Genomic DNA, 18,256 nt, shown 5'->3' with positions numbered 1-18,256 from the left:
TTAAATGGAGGTCCCGTGTTTGGGAGAGCCACACCCCACTCACGTTAAAGAACCCACCACACTTATCGAAAAGAGTAGGGGACCTTCCCGGTGTGAGTGGTTCAAACCTTACAGTCTGGTCTCAGGTTTGACATCTTTGAAAAGGTGATAGTCACCTGTTATGTCAATCCTTCCACAAATGTGGTAAATCGTCATAAATAAATCCAGTTTCTTGAGTAACTGTTGTTTTTTGTTTGTTGTTATTTCTTTTTGCGTTTTCTTGGCTGGTTTAATATCCATCTAAAACGTGAAAAGAATGGCCACGACGAGGACCAACAGCACCAACAGCTTGAGGATTCCCGGCGGCATCCCACCGGACTTCGCGCGGGCCCCGGCCGGGACTTTGACGGGCCGGGTCTTGGTGGGGAAGGTGATCCTGTCCCACTGTGTCCGGATGGCCTGCCCGGCTCCCTCCCAAGCCCCGGGCCCCACTAGGCGGTACTGGTAAGGCGTGCACGGCCCGAAGTACACCTGTAACAGTTATGGTACTAGTAATTTGTAGGTGACCATTTGGAAATGTTTGCATACATTAGCGCAAATAGTGAATAACTTTTGTTAGTATAGTTGAGCTTGGAGTTGAGAATTGCTCGTAAAGTTAGTGGTGACCCACGTAGGTGGTGACCCACCCAGGTACGTGTACATGTTTAGTTATAGCTCTCTGTAGCCTTTTATACAGTATCCCATCTGTATTGCATTCTAGACATCTGGCAACCCTCTGTAAAAAAAGTGTTAAACTCCCTGTGAACCATTAGACAATGTACCTGTTAGTAGTAATATACATATAGTTTAGTAGTTCGTATTACCTGGATGTCTAACCTTCATCGACGTACCTGTTAGTAGAGTTAACATACGGATCGCAGAAGAAATCTGGACTGTTTGGACCCCTGTCTATAGTAAGTGATCATAGACGATAAGATACCAAACTACCACTAGACTGAGATTACACACCTCCATGGCCAGGCGAGGGTCGGAGAGGAACAGACGCTTGAAGTCAGGCTTGACTCCGATCTGGCCGGCGAGCTCATCCATGTACGGAGTGTATTCGACCTGCGTTATTAATAGAGGGTTAATGACCTGCCCCTAGGTGTATATGGTGAGATAATCCCTGGTCAGGTGTGACTGATAACCACCGAATAAACCACCAAGTGAGCGTAGCGAACGAGGTGGTTTAGGAGGTGATTATTGCACCTGACCAGGGATTATCTCACCATATACACAGAGGATAAGGCGGGGCATTAACGTTATTATCATATAGCTTTCTCAACTACATATGTTGTACTAAAAGTTATTGGACGCAAGACTAGTGAATATATTCACTAATAGAGATAATATATTCACTAATAGAAATAAACCAAACCTGGATGGTGTGCCGTGGGGATGAGTAGTACCGCCTGGACATGGCGGCCGCCTTCTGCCTAATGTCGTCGCACATTGCGTCTTGCGACGGGAGCCTGTCGACGCCCTGGAAGGTCGCAGAACACAGCAGTGAATTAGCGGATATAGAAAATAGTACAGCAAATATTCTTGAAGACTGGGTAGAAAGTCTGATGTGAGCGTCAGCCAGATGTAAATTGTGATGTGTGGTGTAGGAATGTATCGGGTTTGAGACTGTATGATTTGAATTGTGAAGGTTTTGCAGTTCGTGTATAAATGTGCCGTATTAAGCAACTGGCTTTCCGGGTGAGTCGGCTGTAGTTCAGTTGAACCCCGTAGAGGGCGACTTTAAAGTGTACGTTACGAGCAGATACGCCGACAAAGTTTTTTTTTTGTTTCTATATATGTTGTAGTTTGTACAGTCAAGTTCTACTCAAACATGTTCAATTTTCGTATTTGTGAAGTGCACCCTAGTATAATTCAAAGTTTACCGCGTCGAAGTGAGTCATCTTGGTATCCTTAACTATAGAAATCCCCATTGGGGGAAAACTGTGCTCTGCTACCTTGAAGACCCTGGTCGCCCAGCGGGACTGCATCTCAGAGATGGGCATGACCGAGCCAAGGGGCTGGACCAGACCAATGATGCTCAGCGTGGGGGGGTCCAGGTTGGGAGGGAAGACGTACTTGTAGAGGTCGACCTGCATGATGTACAAAATGACCAATAAACTGGTGGACGTATCAACTACTAAGTACCTAATACCAGCTCAGAAAAGAACAAGAAATAGCCATGCCTTCATCGCCTGGGTACCCTGGCCTTCAATGACTAGAGTTATCAACCAAGGATTGAGGTGTTCAAAAACTCATTCTTTCCTAGAACTATCACAGAGTGGAACTTGCTGTCACCAAGTACAGTAGGGGCATTATAATTAGATAGATATTCCAAGGCTAGGTGTCACGAGTCGTTCGGTATAATATAGCCAGCTGCTGCCGCGCCGCGTGCCTGTGAAGCTGGCGTGTTACGCCGAAGGGCGGTTATACCGGCTATACAGATACAGAAGCTGATGTGTTACGCCGAAGGGCGGTTATACCGGCTATACAGATACAGAAGCTGGTGTGTTACGCCGAAGGGCGGTTATACCGGCTATACAGATACAGAAGCTGGTGTGTTACGCCGAAGGGCGGTTATACCGGCTATACAGATACAGACCTGATTGTTCTTGACTTTCATGACCGACTCGTCGATGAAGGGAAAGTCGAAGCGGTACCCCGTGGCGAAGACGACGGCGTCGACGCCATCTTCAACCGTGTCGTCCTCAAAAACGACTCCGGTCTCGGTGAAGCGTTTGATGTTGGGCTTGACGATGAGGGAACCTGTTTGAAGTTAAAACTTTTGGTCCAACACAAAAATTCTCTCACCTGGAGCTTTCGACCAGTCACTCTGGTCTTCCTCAGTAGACTGACCCAGTGAGGCCTGTCACGTGGCTTCTTTGAAGTGTGACGTCAACACTGGGTCAAAGGTATCTGGTAGACATCAGGGCCCACCACCCTTCACTTAACCGCGACGGGGGCCGACATCGTCTACCAGATACCTTTGACCCATGCAGTGTTGACCTCACACTCCAAAGAAGCCACGTGACAAGCCTCACTGGGTCAGTCTACTGAGGAAGACCAGAGTGACTGGTCGAAAGCTGGATCAAACTTTTTAACTCTAAACATGTAACTACCAACACAGATGAACATTCATGATAGTAACGAGGGAAACTGTCACGTGGGGTCGTGTGGCGTAGCGGCAGAGTGCTCGACTCGGAACCAAGAGGTCCCGGGTTCGAGTCCTGATATGCCACCGATCTTGTGCCCTTGGGAAAGGCACTTTATACGACTTTCCTCACTTCGCTCAGGTGGAAATGAGTACTGCGCTGTCCTGTATTTGTACTCTGTGTTGGTAGCGGCATAAAATAAGTTGATATAACTTGAGTGTGCCGTCGCCATGTTTGGTCATGAAATGTTGGAATATAAAAATATTTTTTTAAAAACCTGTCATGATGCGGTTGGGCATGTCGTCGTTGACGGTCGGGTTCTGACTGAAGAAGTGGTGCTCCGGCTGAAGGCCGTACAGCGCGTGGTCAAAGCGCTGGTTGAGCCGATCGTGGATGAGTTTCAGCCGCAAGGACAGGGGAAGCCAGCCGAAGGTGGTCCTCTGAAAGCGGCTGCTTTTGGCTATGTCGAAGGGGAGGCCGTGGTCTGACACCCGGTCATGGATCCAGGCTCCTCTACGTGTACTCAGGTACACCTTGGGAGACAGAAACAACTTTGATATCTACAGGTTTCTCAACCTATGTGTAGAATTTTGATAGACCCATACCAGCAATTAGGTATATATATAATCAAATTATATTTTTGACATCACTAAGAAACGAGAAGAAGCTAAACCTTTGTATTAGTGTAGTTTTAGAGCTATTTGTACTACAAAGATGTATATTACCATTTCATCTGTTCACCTGTACTTAGCCTGATAGGACATGAATGTACAATAAAGGTTATTATTATTATTATAATCTTATACCATACAAAGACCCCGTAGGGCTTAACCCACTTCTGCAGAATTCTGAACTGGAGCCAGAATGCTGGAAAGGGTCCGGGGTCCTCGATGGCTGCCATGTATTTCTTACATCATTTTTACCTATAGTTTACGATATAAGCCCATCTAGATGTAAGGTTGCTGAGATATGGGAATTAGTCCGGAATTAAACTGGAAGTCCAGAATTAAACTGGGCGCTATTAGATGTACCTGTTTGGCATGCCTGCTGAGTTCCACGGCGATATCGCCTCCGGAGTTCCCGATGCCGATCACAACGACGCGTTTGTTCTCAAAACCACGCTGGTCCTTATAGTCATGACTGTAAAAGATGGAAAATGTATCATGAATCCAATATTCGAAAATCTGAAAGTAAAAACTGGATGGATTTTTTTAAACCAGGAAAGACACATGCCCGTAGCCAGGATTTTGAATGGTGGGGTTCTTCTCACTGCTTGAGGGGATCAGTGAGCGCCGAAGGCGCGAGGTATAGGGGTCCAGGGGCATGCTCCCCCGGGAAATTTTAAAATATGAACCTTCTGAAATGGCATTTCCTGCGTTCTTAGAGGAATTCAAAGAAGAAATTGGAGATAACTTTTTATTCAATGATAGAGTGAGCAGTTTCCAGCGATTCCAGCCCCGCTGGTGATACGAATCAGTCTTTGCAAGCAAGCAAGCACGTACATGTAAGCAAGGTGAGTCTTTCCAGGTTGTGAAAAAGAAAATTCCTATATCCTACGATCAGACCTATGTTCTAACAGCCTGATGAAACTATTTTCGGAGGTAAAAATTGGAAGGTTTTTATTCACCTGTGGAGGGTTTTGCCCTGGAAGTGGTCGATCCCTGGGAAGCTGTCCCTGGGGTAGTTTGGGTACACATGGTGGCCGGTACACACCATCACTGCATCAAATATCTCCGTGCTGGTGTTACCCTTTTTCTGAAAAGCCGTGAAAAAAGGCACGGTAAACATGTTACAATTAGATTCAATAGTCAATGTGGTTTTATTGGTTCTTCGCAGTTAAAAACTGAATTATAAACCAATTTACAAAACATCGATTTACTAAAAAAAATACAGGAATACATTGTAAAAAAAGTTATATAGGCACAGGATTAACAAACGTCTGTTACCATGGTAACTAGTGTTGGGTTACATCATGTTGCAATTTCATAGGAGGAGGGATTTAGACTCCTGTCACCATATATATTAATGTGTTTGAGTACGAATTAACAGAGCAGACCATATGTGAAGGTAAACATTATGCATTTGCTTTGCAAATGTTACGTTTCTAGTTGTTTGTACATCATTTGGCCCACCTCATTTGTGTAGGTGACGTCCCACTGTCCTGTCTGGGAGAAATCCTCTCTCGGCTTCACGTGGTCCACATGGTGACGGAATCTTCATTAACAAACAAAATCATAGATCTGTTAAGTAAAAAAAAATAAATCAAAAGGTATCCGCAAAAACTGATTGCGTAGCGGCAGAGTGCTCGACTCGAAATCAAGAGGTCCCGGGTTGGAGTCCTGACATGCCACCGATCTTGTGCCCTTTGGAAAGGCACTTTACACGACTTTCCTCACTTCGCTCAAGTGAAAATGAGTATTGTACTGTCCCTGTGTTGGTGGTGGCATTAATATAAGTTGAAAAAAAAACTTGAGTGTGCCGTCACCACGTCTTGTGATAAGATGTTGGAATATATGAAAAGTGTATATGAGTTGAATGAGATCGTACTTTTAAATCGCAAAAAAACATGACCTTACAGCCTCGTTCAGTCAAGGACGTTACTGGTATATAAAGTCCTTTGTTCAGTCAAACACAGAGAACAATCTAACTGGGGAAAAGACCATGTCACCATAACCTGAAGCAGAACAACATCTAATACGTATGTCAACAGCATAACTTCGTTGTTAGGTTCTTTAGTAATTCCTTTATGACATATTCGACATATATAACTACTTCGACCTTGTTGAAAAGCGGCCTTGCGCCGAACAAGCATTCGAAGGAAAATAAAGGCTTTGACTTGACTTGACTTGACTTGACTTCATGCCAGTGTTGATGCTTGCCTATAATCCGGCCGATACGTGCAACGTGCAGGGTCCTGTTTATTTGCCGATGACGTGTGAGATATTTGCTGGGGATCAGTCTGTACATCCTTGAACTTTATTGCATGTCAATGCCCGTAATGGGCCTAATACACTAAGTTACATAACTGAGGTATAAGGGTAGGTGGAACAAATGGTACATTACTGTGTTACGTCTATACCCAAATGTTTCGCAATATCCACGTTATCTTGTGGGGTCGTGTAGCGTAAAGGCAGAGCGTTGGGCTCGTAACCAAGAGGTCCCGGACCCGCGTTCGAACCCTGCCATGTCACCGATCTTGTACCCTTAGAAATGGTATTTTATACGACTTTCCTGGATGGAGGCCTTGTGAACCCCATCTCGTATTAGCCACAAAAGGCAACAGGATCATCAGCTAGTCGAAGGCATCAGCTAGAAGAAGAAGCTCTTTCTTTACTGCTTGGCTGAGCAAGTTTTGGCAGTCGCCTGCACCAGACGGATACGAATACAGACCAGTCTGGGGTCAGACGACCTTAACCTTACAGCTGCAGAGCCCATTCATTGACAGACGTTGGATACGAATCGTATCATCATACCCAAATCTTTCGCAATATCCGCGTTATCTTGCTTTACTGCTTGGCTGACCATGTTTAGATGTCTCGTCAAGTGAAGACAATTTTTTCCCAAAAGGAAACAACAGTTAGACAAGTCAAGGCTAACCTCCAAGCAGATCCCTTTCGGTGGCAAGACAATATCCATTAGCCAGAGTAGTTTGTACGGCCACCAAAAGGGATCGGCTTGAAGTTTAAGTCAAGACAAAGATGGTGCAATTCGTCAAGTATAGTAGCTGCTTTTCTGACAACTCCCCAGTGTCACTGACGAAAGGTAGTGGACGCTACCTGAAACGTCTGACTATTTCCAAAATCATATCCAGTTGCTCGAGTAACTGTTTTTTTGCGTATCTCATTACCTGATGTGCTTGATGAGTCCGAAGTTGTCCGCGTACAGCCGGAAGTACTTGATGACCCAGGAGTGGTGCATGAAGTTTGGGTACTCCTTGGGGATCGGGAAGTCGCTGTAGGACGACATCTCCTTACTGGTGTTGATGACCTGAGAGAGGGGGGGGGAGAGACACAGAGAGACAGAGAGAGAGACACACAGAGAGAGAGACACACACACACACACACAGAGACAGAGAGACAGAGAGAGACACAGAGAGAGAGACACACACACAGAGAGAGACAGAGAGAGAGACACACAGAGAGAGACACACACACACACACAGAGACAGAGAGACAGAGAGAGACACAGAGAGAGAGACACACACACACACAGAGAGAGACAGAGAGACAGAGAGACAGAGAGCGACAGAGAGAGACACACACACACACACACACACACAGAGAGACAGAGAGAGACAGAGAGAGAGAGACACACACACACAGAGACAGAGAGAGACAGAGACAGGGAGAGAGAGAGAATGGTTTATTCGCAACCTTTACAAAATACACTTCAAACAGTTCACAGCTGTCACACATAGGCAGTTAATTCGATTTAGCTGAATTGGGTGTGACAAAACATAGAAACAATTAGTTATACATTACAACAATAAAATCATCTTAAATACGAGCTAGCTAAAAACTGTATATATTTATAAGACTCTTGTTAAAAATTACGTTGTGGCATCAGACTTAATTCATCACAATTATGCCCAATCAATTCGTGGGGTCGGCAGAGTGCGCGACTCGGAACCAAGAGGTCCCGGGTTCGAGTCCTGACATGCCACCGATCTTGTACCCCTGGGAAAGGCACTTAACACGACTTTCCTCACTTCGCTCAGGTGTAAATGAGAATTGTCCTGTCCTATATTTGTCCCCTGTGTTGGTGGCGGCATTAATATAAGTTGAAAAAACTTGAGTGTGCCGTCACCACGTCTGGTGATTACATGTTGGAATAAAAAAAATACCCAATCGTACCGTGGATCGGTAGACGCTGGCGAAGCCGGGCAGGGCGTCTTCCCTGAAGTTCCACAGCCCGCCGATGTCTGTTCCCTTCTCGAAGCAGACGGGTTGCAGTCCTTCGTCAAGGCAGCACTTCATTGCCGCCAGCCCGCTGGCTCCCGACCCGATCACTGCAACTTTCTTCGCCATTTCTTCTGCCCGTCTAGACGCTTCTGTCTATAGAGTAAAGAGACTCTTTTTTACACAACCAAGTCTTTTATTCAGCCGACGTTTCGGTGACCGTCTGTCACCTTCCTTCCTCAAGTATGTGATTACATATGTGTAGATGTGGTTACAGGGAACTATTACTCTGGTTAAATAAATAAAAGCCAAAAGCCCAACTGTGTCTACAATGCCATGAGGAAGGTGACAGACGGTCGCCAAAACGTCGGCTGAATAAAACACTTGATTGTGTAAAAATAGTCTCTTTACTCAGTGACTTACCAACCTGATGAAGCTATTCACGGCTTCTGGCTATAGCCTGACAGGCTGAATAAAAGTTCTAAACAGGAACTATGCGGCTCCAGATGTCTTACTGAGGGACGACTGCGTGTGCAAGATGTCGGTTAGCTTGAGGAATGAATTCTCTCTACTACTACTAGATTCTAGACTCCCTCTGGCTATAGAACCAGTCAGAACAGGATCTGCGAAGTAGGAGGTCAGGTGACAGCATGATACTAGTAGTCCGTACGGATTAAGATTAAGCTGACGTTAGCGCGAAAAGAGAATTAAAATGGGTGCATTCCGGTTTGCACCTAAACAACCATTTGCACAAGCGCGACATATTAACAAAAATCCGTAAGACATAATCCTCTATGAAGTAATTATGTTGTTTGCGATGTTAATTAGCAGGAAATCCTGTCCTGTTAGATTTGGTCCGCTCCCAACGTTGCTACCCAGCTAACACATTTTTTATTCCCCAATAACGTTACATAACACAACAAAACAGTAGCAATAACAGTGCGGCGCTGCACTCAAGTTTATAACTTATTTTTACATCGCCACACAACAAAATAAAAAACATATACATACACAGAGTTGACATAACAGTGCAGTGCACTGAAGTCCCACCACCCCAAGACATTAAATCTGTATCTGTATAGCCGGTATAACCGCCTTTCGGCGTAACACACCAGCTACTAGTATTAAATGATACTAATGCTAAACAGGTTATAAAAAAGTTATTGAACAGGAGTAATTTCTATGGCTGATTGACGAGAAAAAATGTCGCCGTCAATCTAAGAATTACCTTCTATGTTAACCTTCTATATCTGTTTGGGGGGGGGGCATATCCACCAATCAGAGGTAGACATTGCAGTTTGGCTAAGGTGTTTGATACCCACTTTAACTGCCGACATGCCAAATTTCAGACTAATCCATCTCTATCTGTATCAGTATAGACGACGTAACACACCAGCTTCGCAGGCACGTGGCGCGGCGGCAGCTAGCTACATTGCACCGAACGACCTGTTACACCCAATTCTTGTCTCACCACCTGTTACACTCAACTCTCAAAACTTGTTGTTTAAAGCTTTCTAGTGATGATGCCCCACTATGCTTGGTGATAGTTCTTAGAAAATACGAGTTATTGAACACTTCAATTCTTGGTTGATAACCCTGATATTTAAAGGCATGGCTAGTACTGTTTCTTGACAGTCTTTTTCTTTTTTGGGCTTTCTATAGTATCAAAGGGGATCTTGATTTATAAGAGCGAAGGAGTGACTGCAGTTCATCAAGTAGAGGATAGAGGGCAGTTCGAGCAAGCCTAACCTCTGTCCCCGTTCTCTCATCACGGCCCTATGATCTACTTACAAACTACCACATGTACAGAATTTTTGTGGATTTCCTGTTTTATTCATTACTGTGAATTTACAGCAGATCCTGTCTAAAAGTATTTTTTAATGTACACTGGCTCTTATATTAAAGGCTTGACCACATTAAGGTAACCATTGAGCATTTGTCGGTGAAGGTTAGTCATCCAGGTAATAAGATACGCCAAAAACAGTTGCTCAAGCAACTGGATATGATTTTGGAAACGGTCAGACGTTTCAGGTAGCATCCACTACTTTTCGTCAGTGACACTAGAGAACAGGTTTTTAAGCAAGAACCAACACAACACAACACAACACAACACAACACAACACAACACAACACAACACAACACAACACAACACAACACAACACAACACAACACAACACAACACAACACAACACAACACAACACAACACAACACAACACAACACAACATAACACAACACAAAGCAATAGTTCTTGCTTATAAACCTGCATTTCTGCACATGTTCTCTAGTGTCACTGACGAAAGGTAGTGGGTGCTACCTGAAACGTCTGACCGTTTCCAAAATCATATTCAATTGCTTGAGTAACAGTATTTTGTCGTGCATTATGCATTTGCTTTGCAAATGTTACCTTTCACGTTAAACACCGTTTTGCATTAGCGATGCCTAATGGCGCCCGGTTCCTGTCCAGCCCTCTCCAACTTCAATTGATACCTTGAAGAGCACTTTCCACCGTTTGAAGAGGATTGTCAAGTGAGCCCTTAATGGCCATGACGTCACAGTCCGCCCTTTTTTTTACCCACGTAGGACCCGGTGGCCACAGGCAGTAATTACTACGTAGTGCTCCCGTGGGCCCGCGACCGCACTAATAATTTATGGCGAATTCTGTATAGCTGGGAAATATATGGTAGGACCGTGACGTTTTGTGGAAATTGTAGGTACAATATTGATGTGGATTGTTTGCTTGAATTTTATGGCTTTTTACAAGTGCTGTTTTTCCCACAGTCTCATTCATGTTCAGTCCTTACTGTAAACATCCAAGTGCTGCATGTGCTTTTATATTTATTGGTACATGTGTTGTCCCATGTGTAATCTTTAGAAAAAGGTTTTTAAGATCTCCTGTCAAAGGTTTACATGAAACAGCTCTCAGATGTTCTAACAAAAGCGCGCGTGCTCGCTTTCACGTAATACCATAAAGTATTCGACTGACATATATAGGTTACAACCAACGCAAGATATGGAGGATAGACGTTAAAAAGAAAGAAGGAAGAAAGATGTAAGATACATGTACGTTGGTAACGCTTTCATGAAGATTTCATATAGGTGTAAATATTTTCTTCACATAATTTTTGGCATCTTTAGTAGTAGTAGAATGGTTTATTTCAATTTGAAACTCAAACGTACACAATTCGCACTGACGACAGACTCGCAGGCAACCATACTGGATGCCTGAATTGCTCTGTGGTCAACACAAAATGTCATTAAAATATACTATCAAAATGTATTATTGTTAAAAACATTATTGCACATTATTACACATTGTTAAAATTTATATAATCATCAAATATTCCTCTGCTTTAGTAAATGGTTTGACAGTCAATATGCATATTTCAAAACGTTACATTATGCAGTAAAAACAGTTCGGTGAGAAAGTGTATATAAAGTGTATATAGCATCATTCAAATGTGGGTCATTCGTGTTTTTGTCAGACTCCATAAATTAAATGAGAAAGAATTAAAGATGTGACAATACGACAATGGTTGCAGCTATCATTTAGATACATCTCAGTCTTTGTCTTATGATACAGGCTTAGGGAGGCGTTCAGAAAGGTATGAATAATTTAGTACGAGATTTGTCGGAAACGCTTTCAGTAATACCAGTACGTCAATGAAGGTTAGACATCCAGGTTATGAGATATCTGTTTCTGTATCTGTATAGCCGGTATAACCACCCCTCAGCGTAACACACCAGCTTCTGTATCTGTATAGCCGGTATAACCACCCTTCGGCGTAACACACCACCTTCGCAGGCACGCGGCGCGGCGGCAGCTAGTTATATCACACCGAGCGACTTGTTACACTCAATCTTTGCACATTCAACTGCAGGAGTTGCTTAAAGCTTTCTAGTGATGATGCACCAACTGTGCTTGGTGGCAACGAGTTCCAGTCTACGATAGTTCCAGGTTATGAGATACACAAGGAAACTGTTACTCAAGCAACTGGTTGTGAAGAATGGCAGACATTTCCAGGTGCATCCGCTACTTTTAGTCAGTCAGAAAACTTAGTGAATGAAACGCTCAGCCCAAGCCAAGCCAAAAATTAAAGCTCGCGCCCGGCTTCTCATAACCTCCTTCGAATAATCTCCAAGCAGATCCTATGGTGGCAAAAGACAGTATCGAATTGGCCAGGCAGTATCCATTGGCCAGAGAGGGTCCAATGCGCCACCCAAGGTGACAATCTGCAGATCCTTAGGTGGCGTATTGGACCCTCTCTGGCAAATGGATACTGCCTGGCCAATTCGATACTGTCTTTTGCCACCAAGGATCTGCTTGGAGATTATCCTTCGCAGACGCGCCGGCGACGTTTGTGGCATAACTCCTCCCAAGAAAAAAAATCAACGCCTCCGCACAAGTCTGCGAAGGAGACTAGCTGCTCACATGTCCCGATTCGTGACCACAATCTTTTAGTTTGCTCTTGATCATGAGCGAGTTATGGTATCACTTCGGCAAGGTGTGTGGTACTACAGTACAGTACACGTGCACGTGCACGTGCTTAGCCGTGACAATACACGCGCGTCTTACTATTTACTAGTACCTTTTAGCTCTCGGACACAAAATCCGTCTTAATTTTAGAATCACTTCAGTCAAACATCACAAAAGCGATGACGTGCCGCAGGTCTTACATAAAACCGCCTAGGGCATTAGGCCACACTGACATAATTTTATGGATGACATCCTCTGAAGACCCCAGAAGTAATGCGAGCGCGCGAATAAAAAAAGTCCAGACAAAAAAATGCTGCTAGCGCTAAACCACTGGAATACAAAGCTAGTATGACAAATCGTTTGCGGTTGTACATGACTACTTTTACAACAAGTCGGCACATGCTGGTCTTTTGCAGCATTTATGAGTCGGCACCGTACTGAGTTCTAGAGTTCTGTAAAGGTTCGGTAGCCTGGGTGCCATCCTCCGTAGTTACCGCCGCCTCCCTATGCTATGATGGTAGCGTTGATGGCACATAGGCTTCAGCTAGCCTTCGTAGCAGGCTTATAGAACTGGGGTTTGGTGGTCTTCAGCTGTTTTCTGATTAGCCCAGTTCTAACACGGGGGTAATTCAACCAGGCCGGCTATGTTGTCTATATGCAATCAGAAAATAGCACATAATAGCTCCCAAAGACCATGACTGAGACCCCCAAACCCCCAGTTTTTGGCATGCTATGGAGGCTAGGCTTCAGCCTCGGAGTTTGTTTTTTTGGGAACAGGCGAAACTAAATGCGCGCGTTGATGTCATCCATGAGATTAAATCAGTGTGGCCTAAGTATAACAGGTGGCGGTGAGCCGTTGAGCTGCTTCTAATGCTGACGTCAGCAGCGCACGTCAGCCGGACCGTTTTTGGAATGACGCACGTAAACCGGCCTTCCCGAACAATTGCTTCCTCTTCTATCTCTGTAATTTACATGTCTGCCTTGACAGTCAAGGACTAAATGATCTCCCACCGGAGTTTCCTCATTATTTTGTCAACATTTCATTTTTCCTAGCATCTATATAGTCTCCACCACCAGACTCCTTTGCAGGCCGGATAAATAGTAGAATCGGCCTAAAAAGAATGTAGCTGACCAGGGGAGTTGGCCGGCCATAGAGGGTTCAATTTGCCTGCAACTTCCCTGGCCAGCTACTTTCTTTTTAGGCCGATTTCTACTATTTATTCAACCTGCAAAGGAGTCTGGTGGTGACTAGCATCTACAGGTTTCGAGAAGCGGCCAGAAATTTTCCAAATAGAAAGATAGCATGCCAGGGGAGTTGGTCCACTTAAGAGTACAGTATGCCGCTCCCGAAGCCTGGTAGAGGCTAATTCTTTACCCGGTTGCTTGCTCGCATACAAAACAGGCTAAGTGTATCCTGTGCTTCAAGTATAGTTTATTAATTGCATATAACATAACATACACATAAACACAAACAAAAAGACAGAGAAAAACATACTAATCTTAATTTCTCCGTTTGAATATAACGGCCATAACAGGTGCTTTTAAAGACACTAGCAATTTTTCGTGCTGCTTTCTGGGATGTTGTGGCTTATACAAATGTCGACTTCGCGTGTACATACGGACAAGACGTGACCGTTCAGCTTAAATAATTCATAAGACACTTCACCTGCGGAGTGTGTTCTTTTAGAAGCAACTCTTCTGGGTAATTATCGAAAGGGAAGTTTATTACGTCAAGTTCTGCGGCGCATCGTAAATATATGAGAATGATAATGGCGACATCAAGACGTCTAATTCATAATTCATTACGAGTTACAATCGTGCAGATTAAAGGTACGACTTTGATATTGTACAAAGTTGACAACATTAAATTTAGAATGCAATCGTGCATGTTTCTCGTATACTAGTATGGGGAGGGGGGCGATGAGGTTAGAAATTTGTCCCCTGGTGGCGAAATCACAGTGGCTCCGGTTACGAGAAAATGTCTTTGGCACAAATTTCGGAAAAGGAGAGACAAATGCTAGAAAGGTACTTTTTCTTATTTGCCTTTGCCTGAAATTGCAATGCATTGCAAACAACGTACAAATCTAAAGGCTTGGTACAACAATTGACATTTCTTCTTTCTGTCAAAGATATTTAGACAAGTTAGTGACAACCTTATTAAACTATATACACTTTCTCTGAATGAGACAAGCAAGAGCCTCCTATAGCTCTGCCGTCTTTCGTCGCCCTGTCGAAATATGTCAAGTAAAATATGTCAAGTCGGCGGAAACCATCAAAGAAAAGATCGCTACTCCCCAACCCGGAGAAGTTATTTGCGGAACTGTGCGCCCGTGTTATGTAAACCTGGTCACATTCTACAGGAAGCAGGCAGGGCGACATGCTTGACATATCATCCCAGGGGAAAATATTCTCTCTCCAGAGATGACCCTGACGATATGGAATCACGCGACAAGAAAATAAATTAATGTAAAATGAAGGAGCCATAACGTTGTTCAAATATAGAGAACGTATATTGCAAATTCATGCCCGAGGGCTAATTGCATGAACCAAGGAAATTTTAATTTTTTATGGTCGATTTTACTGTTTACTATTATTTTACTAGTACTTAAAAGTACTAGTAAAATAATAGTAAACAGTAAAATCGACCATAAAACTAGTAACATATGGGTGTTCTTTATAGATTCATCTTTTTTGTCCTATAAGCACGGTGTTAGTGCTTGCAAGGAGGTTAAAAAAAGTAATCTCCTTGGTGCTTGTCCGTGGGTCGCAAAATGTACCCTCTCTGCCCGGCTATCTCCCTTGGTATACTATTCCCTTTATTTTGGCCAATTTCTACTTTTTTTCCAGCGACCCGCGGTGCCTGGTAGAGGCTACGGTGCAAGGACAGGTGTGCATGTGTGTGGCATAACCCTTCAGTACTCTTCTCTTCTCTTCCAAACCATTTCAATCATCTTCGCAATTAAACTCATTTTTCTTGGTCTGCCAATTTCCGCGAAAATTGAAATCGATACCACTTTTTTCTGGTAATGACTCGGAACAAAACGCCGGCGGCTTCAGTCAGTGGGCGGCATGGTTGTAATTTTATCGTACGGAAAAGCAAATCAACTGTTAAAACTACCCTGTTCACAAAAATAGGACTTGAGTGTAGTCTACATATATACCTAGTACCGAATTTCAGTTAGAGTCTAAATTTAGCCAATGGGGGGTTTAAGTTCAGAATCGTCTCGCATTCGTGACTATACAAGTGGTAATTAGTCAAAGCATTGTAGACACTGTTCTTTTTGTGCTAGGAACAAAACGAAGCCCAAAATACAGATTATGTTTCCATACATATACAACAAGTCCAAAATCGTTGTCCATTCGTGACTATATTACTACATTTTATCAAAGCATTGTAGACACTGTTTTTGTCCTAAAAACAAAACGAAGCCTAAAATGCAGATGGTGTTTCCATGCATATATAGGACAAGACGTGTGCATGTATATATACATTGCATAACAAGTAGTTGTAAGCCTTCTCAATCTAAAACAGGCACGCACTCTCCTTGATTACACCCAGGCCCTGTTGACCGGATACGAATATTACGAACGTCAGCTACCATCTATAAATCGATCGTTCTACTGATTGTGTACATGAAAGTGGTGGTTTATCTGCGTAAACTCTCTTCATTCCACGTCATACGGTTATCAGTTGTGGCCGTCTCTCTAAGTCTTAGACCAGCTACATGTAGCCTCCACCAGGCCTGCTACGGGAATACAGATCGTAGAATTCGGCAAAAAAGAGAGTAAAATTGGCCAAGGGAATCCGGCCGCGGGGAGGTAGTTTCTTTCCCTCCTGCGCGGCCTGTCAAACCTACAAGGCGGCAAAACTCCCCTGGCAAATATTCTCCTATATATAGCCAGCGTAGTTAGTCTGGTAGAGACTAGTCCCTCTAAGTCTTAGACCAGCTATACACTGGGTTCAGACTGACGTAAAACCAAACATATCAAGTTCCACGCCGGGTTTCTTCTCAACCGAACCGTTAACGTTGCGTTGCGACGCCACGCTAGCTCTCGATCCCTGGGTAATCGGCGCAGAGGAACCTGGGTAAGAGATTACTACGTGACGTTGTGTTTTAGCTAAGACCTGTCAGTAAGCCGGTAAGAAACCTCGACGGCGAGACACGCGTACTGAAATCTCGCTCAGGCTATTGTTGGGACTAGACATTGCGTGCGGCATTAAGAAGAGGTGGGGGTCAACCAGAGGTGGTGCGTTGAGTACGTGTTAAGGACGCTCCACTAGTCCGTGAAGAGGCGAGGCACCAGTCGAGGTGTTGCCGGTAAACATTAGACCCGACATGAAGCCCGTAATGACCGGTGAGAGCGGGCGGCTACAGTGGGACAAGGCGCCGAAGACTGCGGTGGAGACGCACGCAGAAGGCAAGCTCGCAGCCTGCTTGGATCTAGGAAACAGCGAGGATTACAAACCGCTGTACGTGTTGACTAAAGCGGGCGTGCCGACGGGCGTTCGCCTGAGTTCCCTGCTGGAATCTCCCGGTGAAGAAACCGAGCTTACCGACAAGCTGAATGCGCAGGAGACCGAGACCGAACTGTTCCACCTCGACGTCAAATCGTCGGCCTCCTGGTGGGGGCGGATGCGCTCTAAATTCAAGTCGAACTCCTCCCGACCTAAAGACGCGGGTGCCCGGGAACAGGGGCTGTACCTGGTGCTAAAAAACTCCCGCGTGGAGAGTCTAGAAGAGGAGACGATACGGAAATACCTGGCGGGTAAGAGCGTACATGTGGAGTCGGCCGGCGTGCACGATCTGAACGGGGAATTCTTGGTCGTCTCTGTAGCGTGGACAGCCGAGGACGTGCGGGCGGTGGTCAAGACTCAGGAGCCCGTTGTTGCCTCCGCCTCCGAACCATCAGACGATAGAAACGAGGAGGAAGAAGTCCCCTCTACGGAGACAGAGCAAGTTATCGAGACCTACAGCACTTCTCCTTGTACTGTGGCGTTTGGTAGCGTGGTGGTGAAGTATAACAAGGACACAGGATGTATTTTTGCTAGTGGAAGCCCGCACACTCACAAAACCAAGAAGGAAGCACCCAGCCCCAAGGAAAGTTCCAAATCTCCTTCAAAATCTTCTTCTTCGAGATCGTTCAGGGACAGATTCAAACGGAGGAGTTCCAGTATTTCTGTGGAGTGGAGCGAGGATCTGGAAAGAAGGGGCGGTACAGGGGGGAAGCTTAAATCGTCCGGGTCCTGGGTGGACGAGAGCGAACTCGAAACCATCGAAGGGTAGAAAATACATGCCTCACAACAACATTTCAAATTCAAGGATTGTTAGGGTATTTTCTATACCTACCGTTGACCTAATTTATGGACGTTTCAGTGAGCCTTGAAGCTCTTGACACAGTTTGTGTAAAATACGGATGTCAGGGTTCGGATTCGTGTGTACACAGTCAAGCATACCGTGATTTCACCAGCTATGTTGTTGCAGCTAGAACACTTTTGGAGTAACACAAGCGATGAACGCATGTGAAATGTTCAGGTGAGGTAGCCTCCGTAGCAGGCTTATAGAACTGGGGGTTTGGTGGTCTTCGGCTGTTTATTGATTAGCCCAGTTCTAAAAAAGGGGGTAATTCAACCAGGCCGGCAATGTTGTCTATATGCAATCAGAAAATAGCACATAAAAGCTCCCAAAGACCTAGAAGACCCCCAGTTTTTG

The 18,256-nt window shown here is 44.6% G+C and overlaps 2 protein-coding genes across 2 annotated transcripts; one reads left to right on the top strand and one right to left on the bottom strand.

The window, feature by feature from the left end:
• Positions 1-279: 279 nt before the first annotated feature.
• On the bottom strand, positions 280-8,203 carry LOC109484281 (dimethylaniline monooxygenase [N-oxide-forming] 5-like). Its single transcript, XM_019787539.1, has 11 exons — positions 8,024-8,203; positions 7,018-7,157; positions 5,303-5,384; positions 4,798-4,925; positions 4,202-4,310; positions 3,448-3,703; positions 2,621-2,784; positions 1,977-2,111; positions 1,397-1,501; positions 988-1,086; positions 280-510 (listed from the first exon to the last, which is right to left on the bottom strand). Exons 1-11 carry the CDS (start codon positions 8,195-8,197, stop codon positions 280-282), a joined length of 1,623 nt encoding a protein of 540 aa, XP_019643098.1. The 5' UTR covers positions 8,198-8,203.
• An 8,363-nt stretch (positions 8,204-16,566) lies between these two features.
• Positions 16,567-18,174, top strand: LOC109484420. The gene has a single exon (XM_019787669.1). The coding sequence runs from the start codon at positions 16,883-16,885 to the stop codon at positions 17,828-17,830; it is 948 nt and encodes a 315-aa protein (XP_019643228.1). The 5' UTR covers positions 16,567-16,882; the 3' UTR covers positions 17,831-18,174.
• The last annotated feature ends 82 nt before the right edge of the window (positions 18,175-18,256 follow it).

The sequence above is a fragment of the Branchiostoma belcheri genome, unplaced genomic scaffold (assembly GCF_001625305.1).
Source record: "Branchiostoma belcheri isolate BF01 breed outbred unplaced genomic scaffold, Haploidv18h27 scaffold7, whole genome shotgun sequence".
NCBI classification, from domain to species: Eukaryota; Metazoa; Chordata; class Leptocardii; order Amphioxiformes; family Branchiostomatidae; genus Branchiostoma; species Branchiostoma belcheri.
This window is presented reverse-complemented; position numbering and strand designations above follow the sequence as displayed.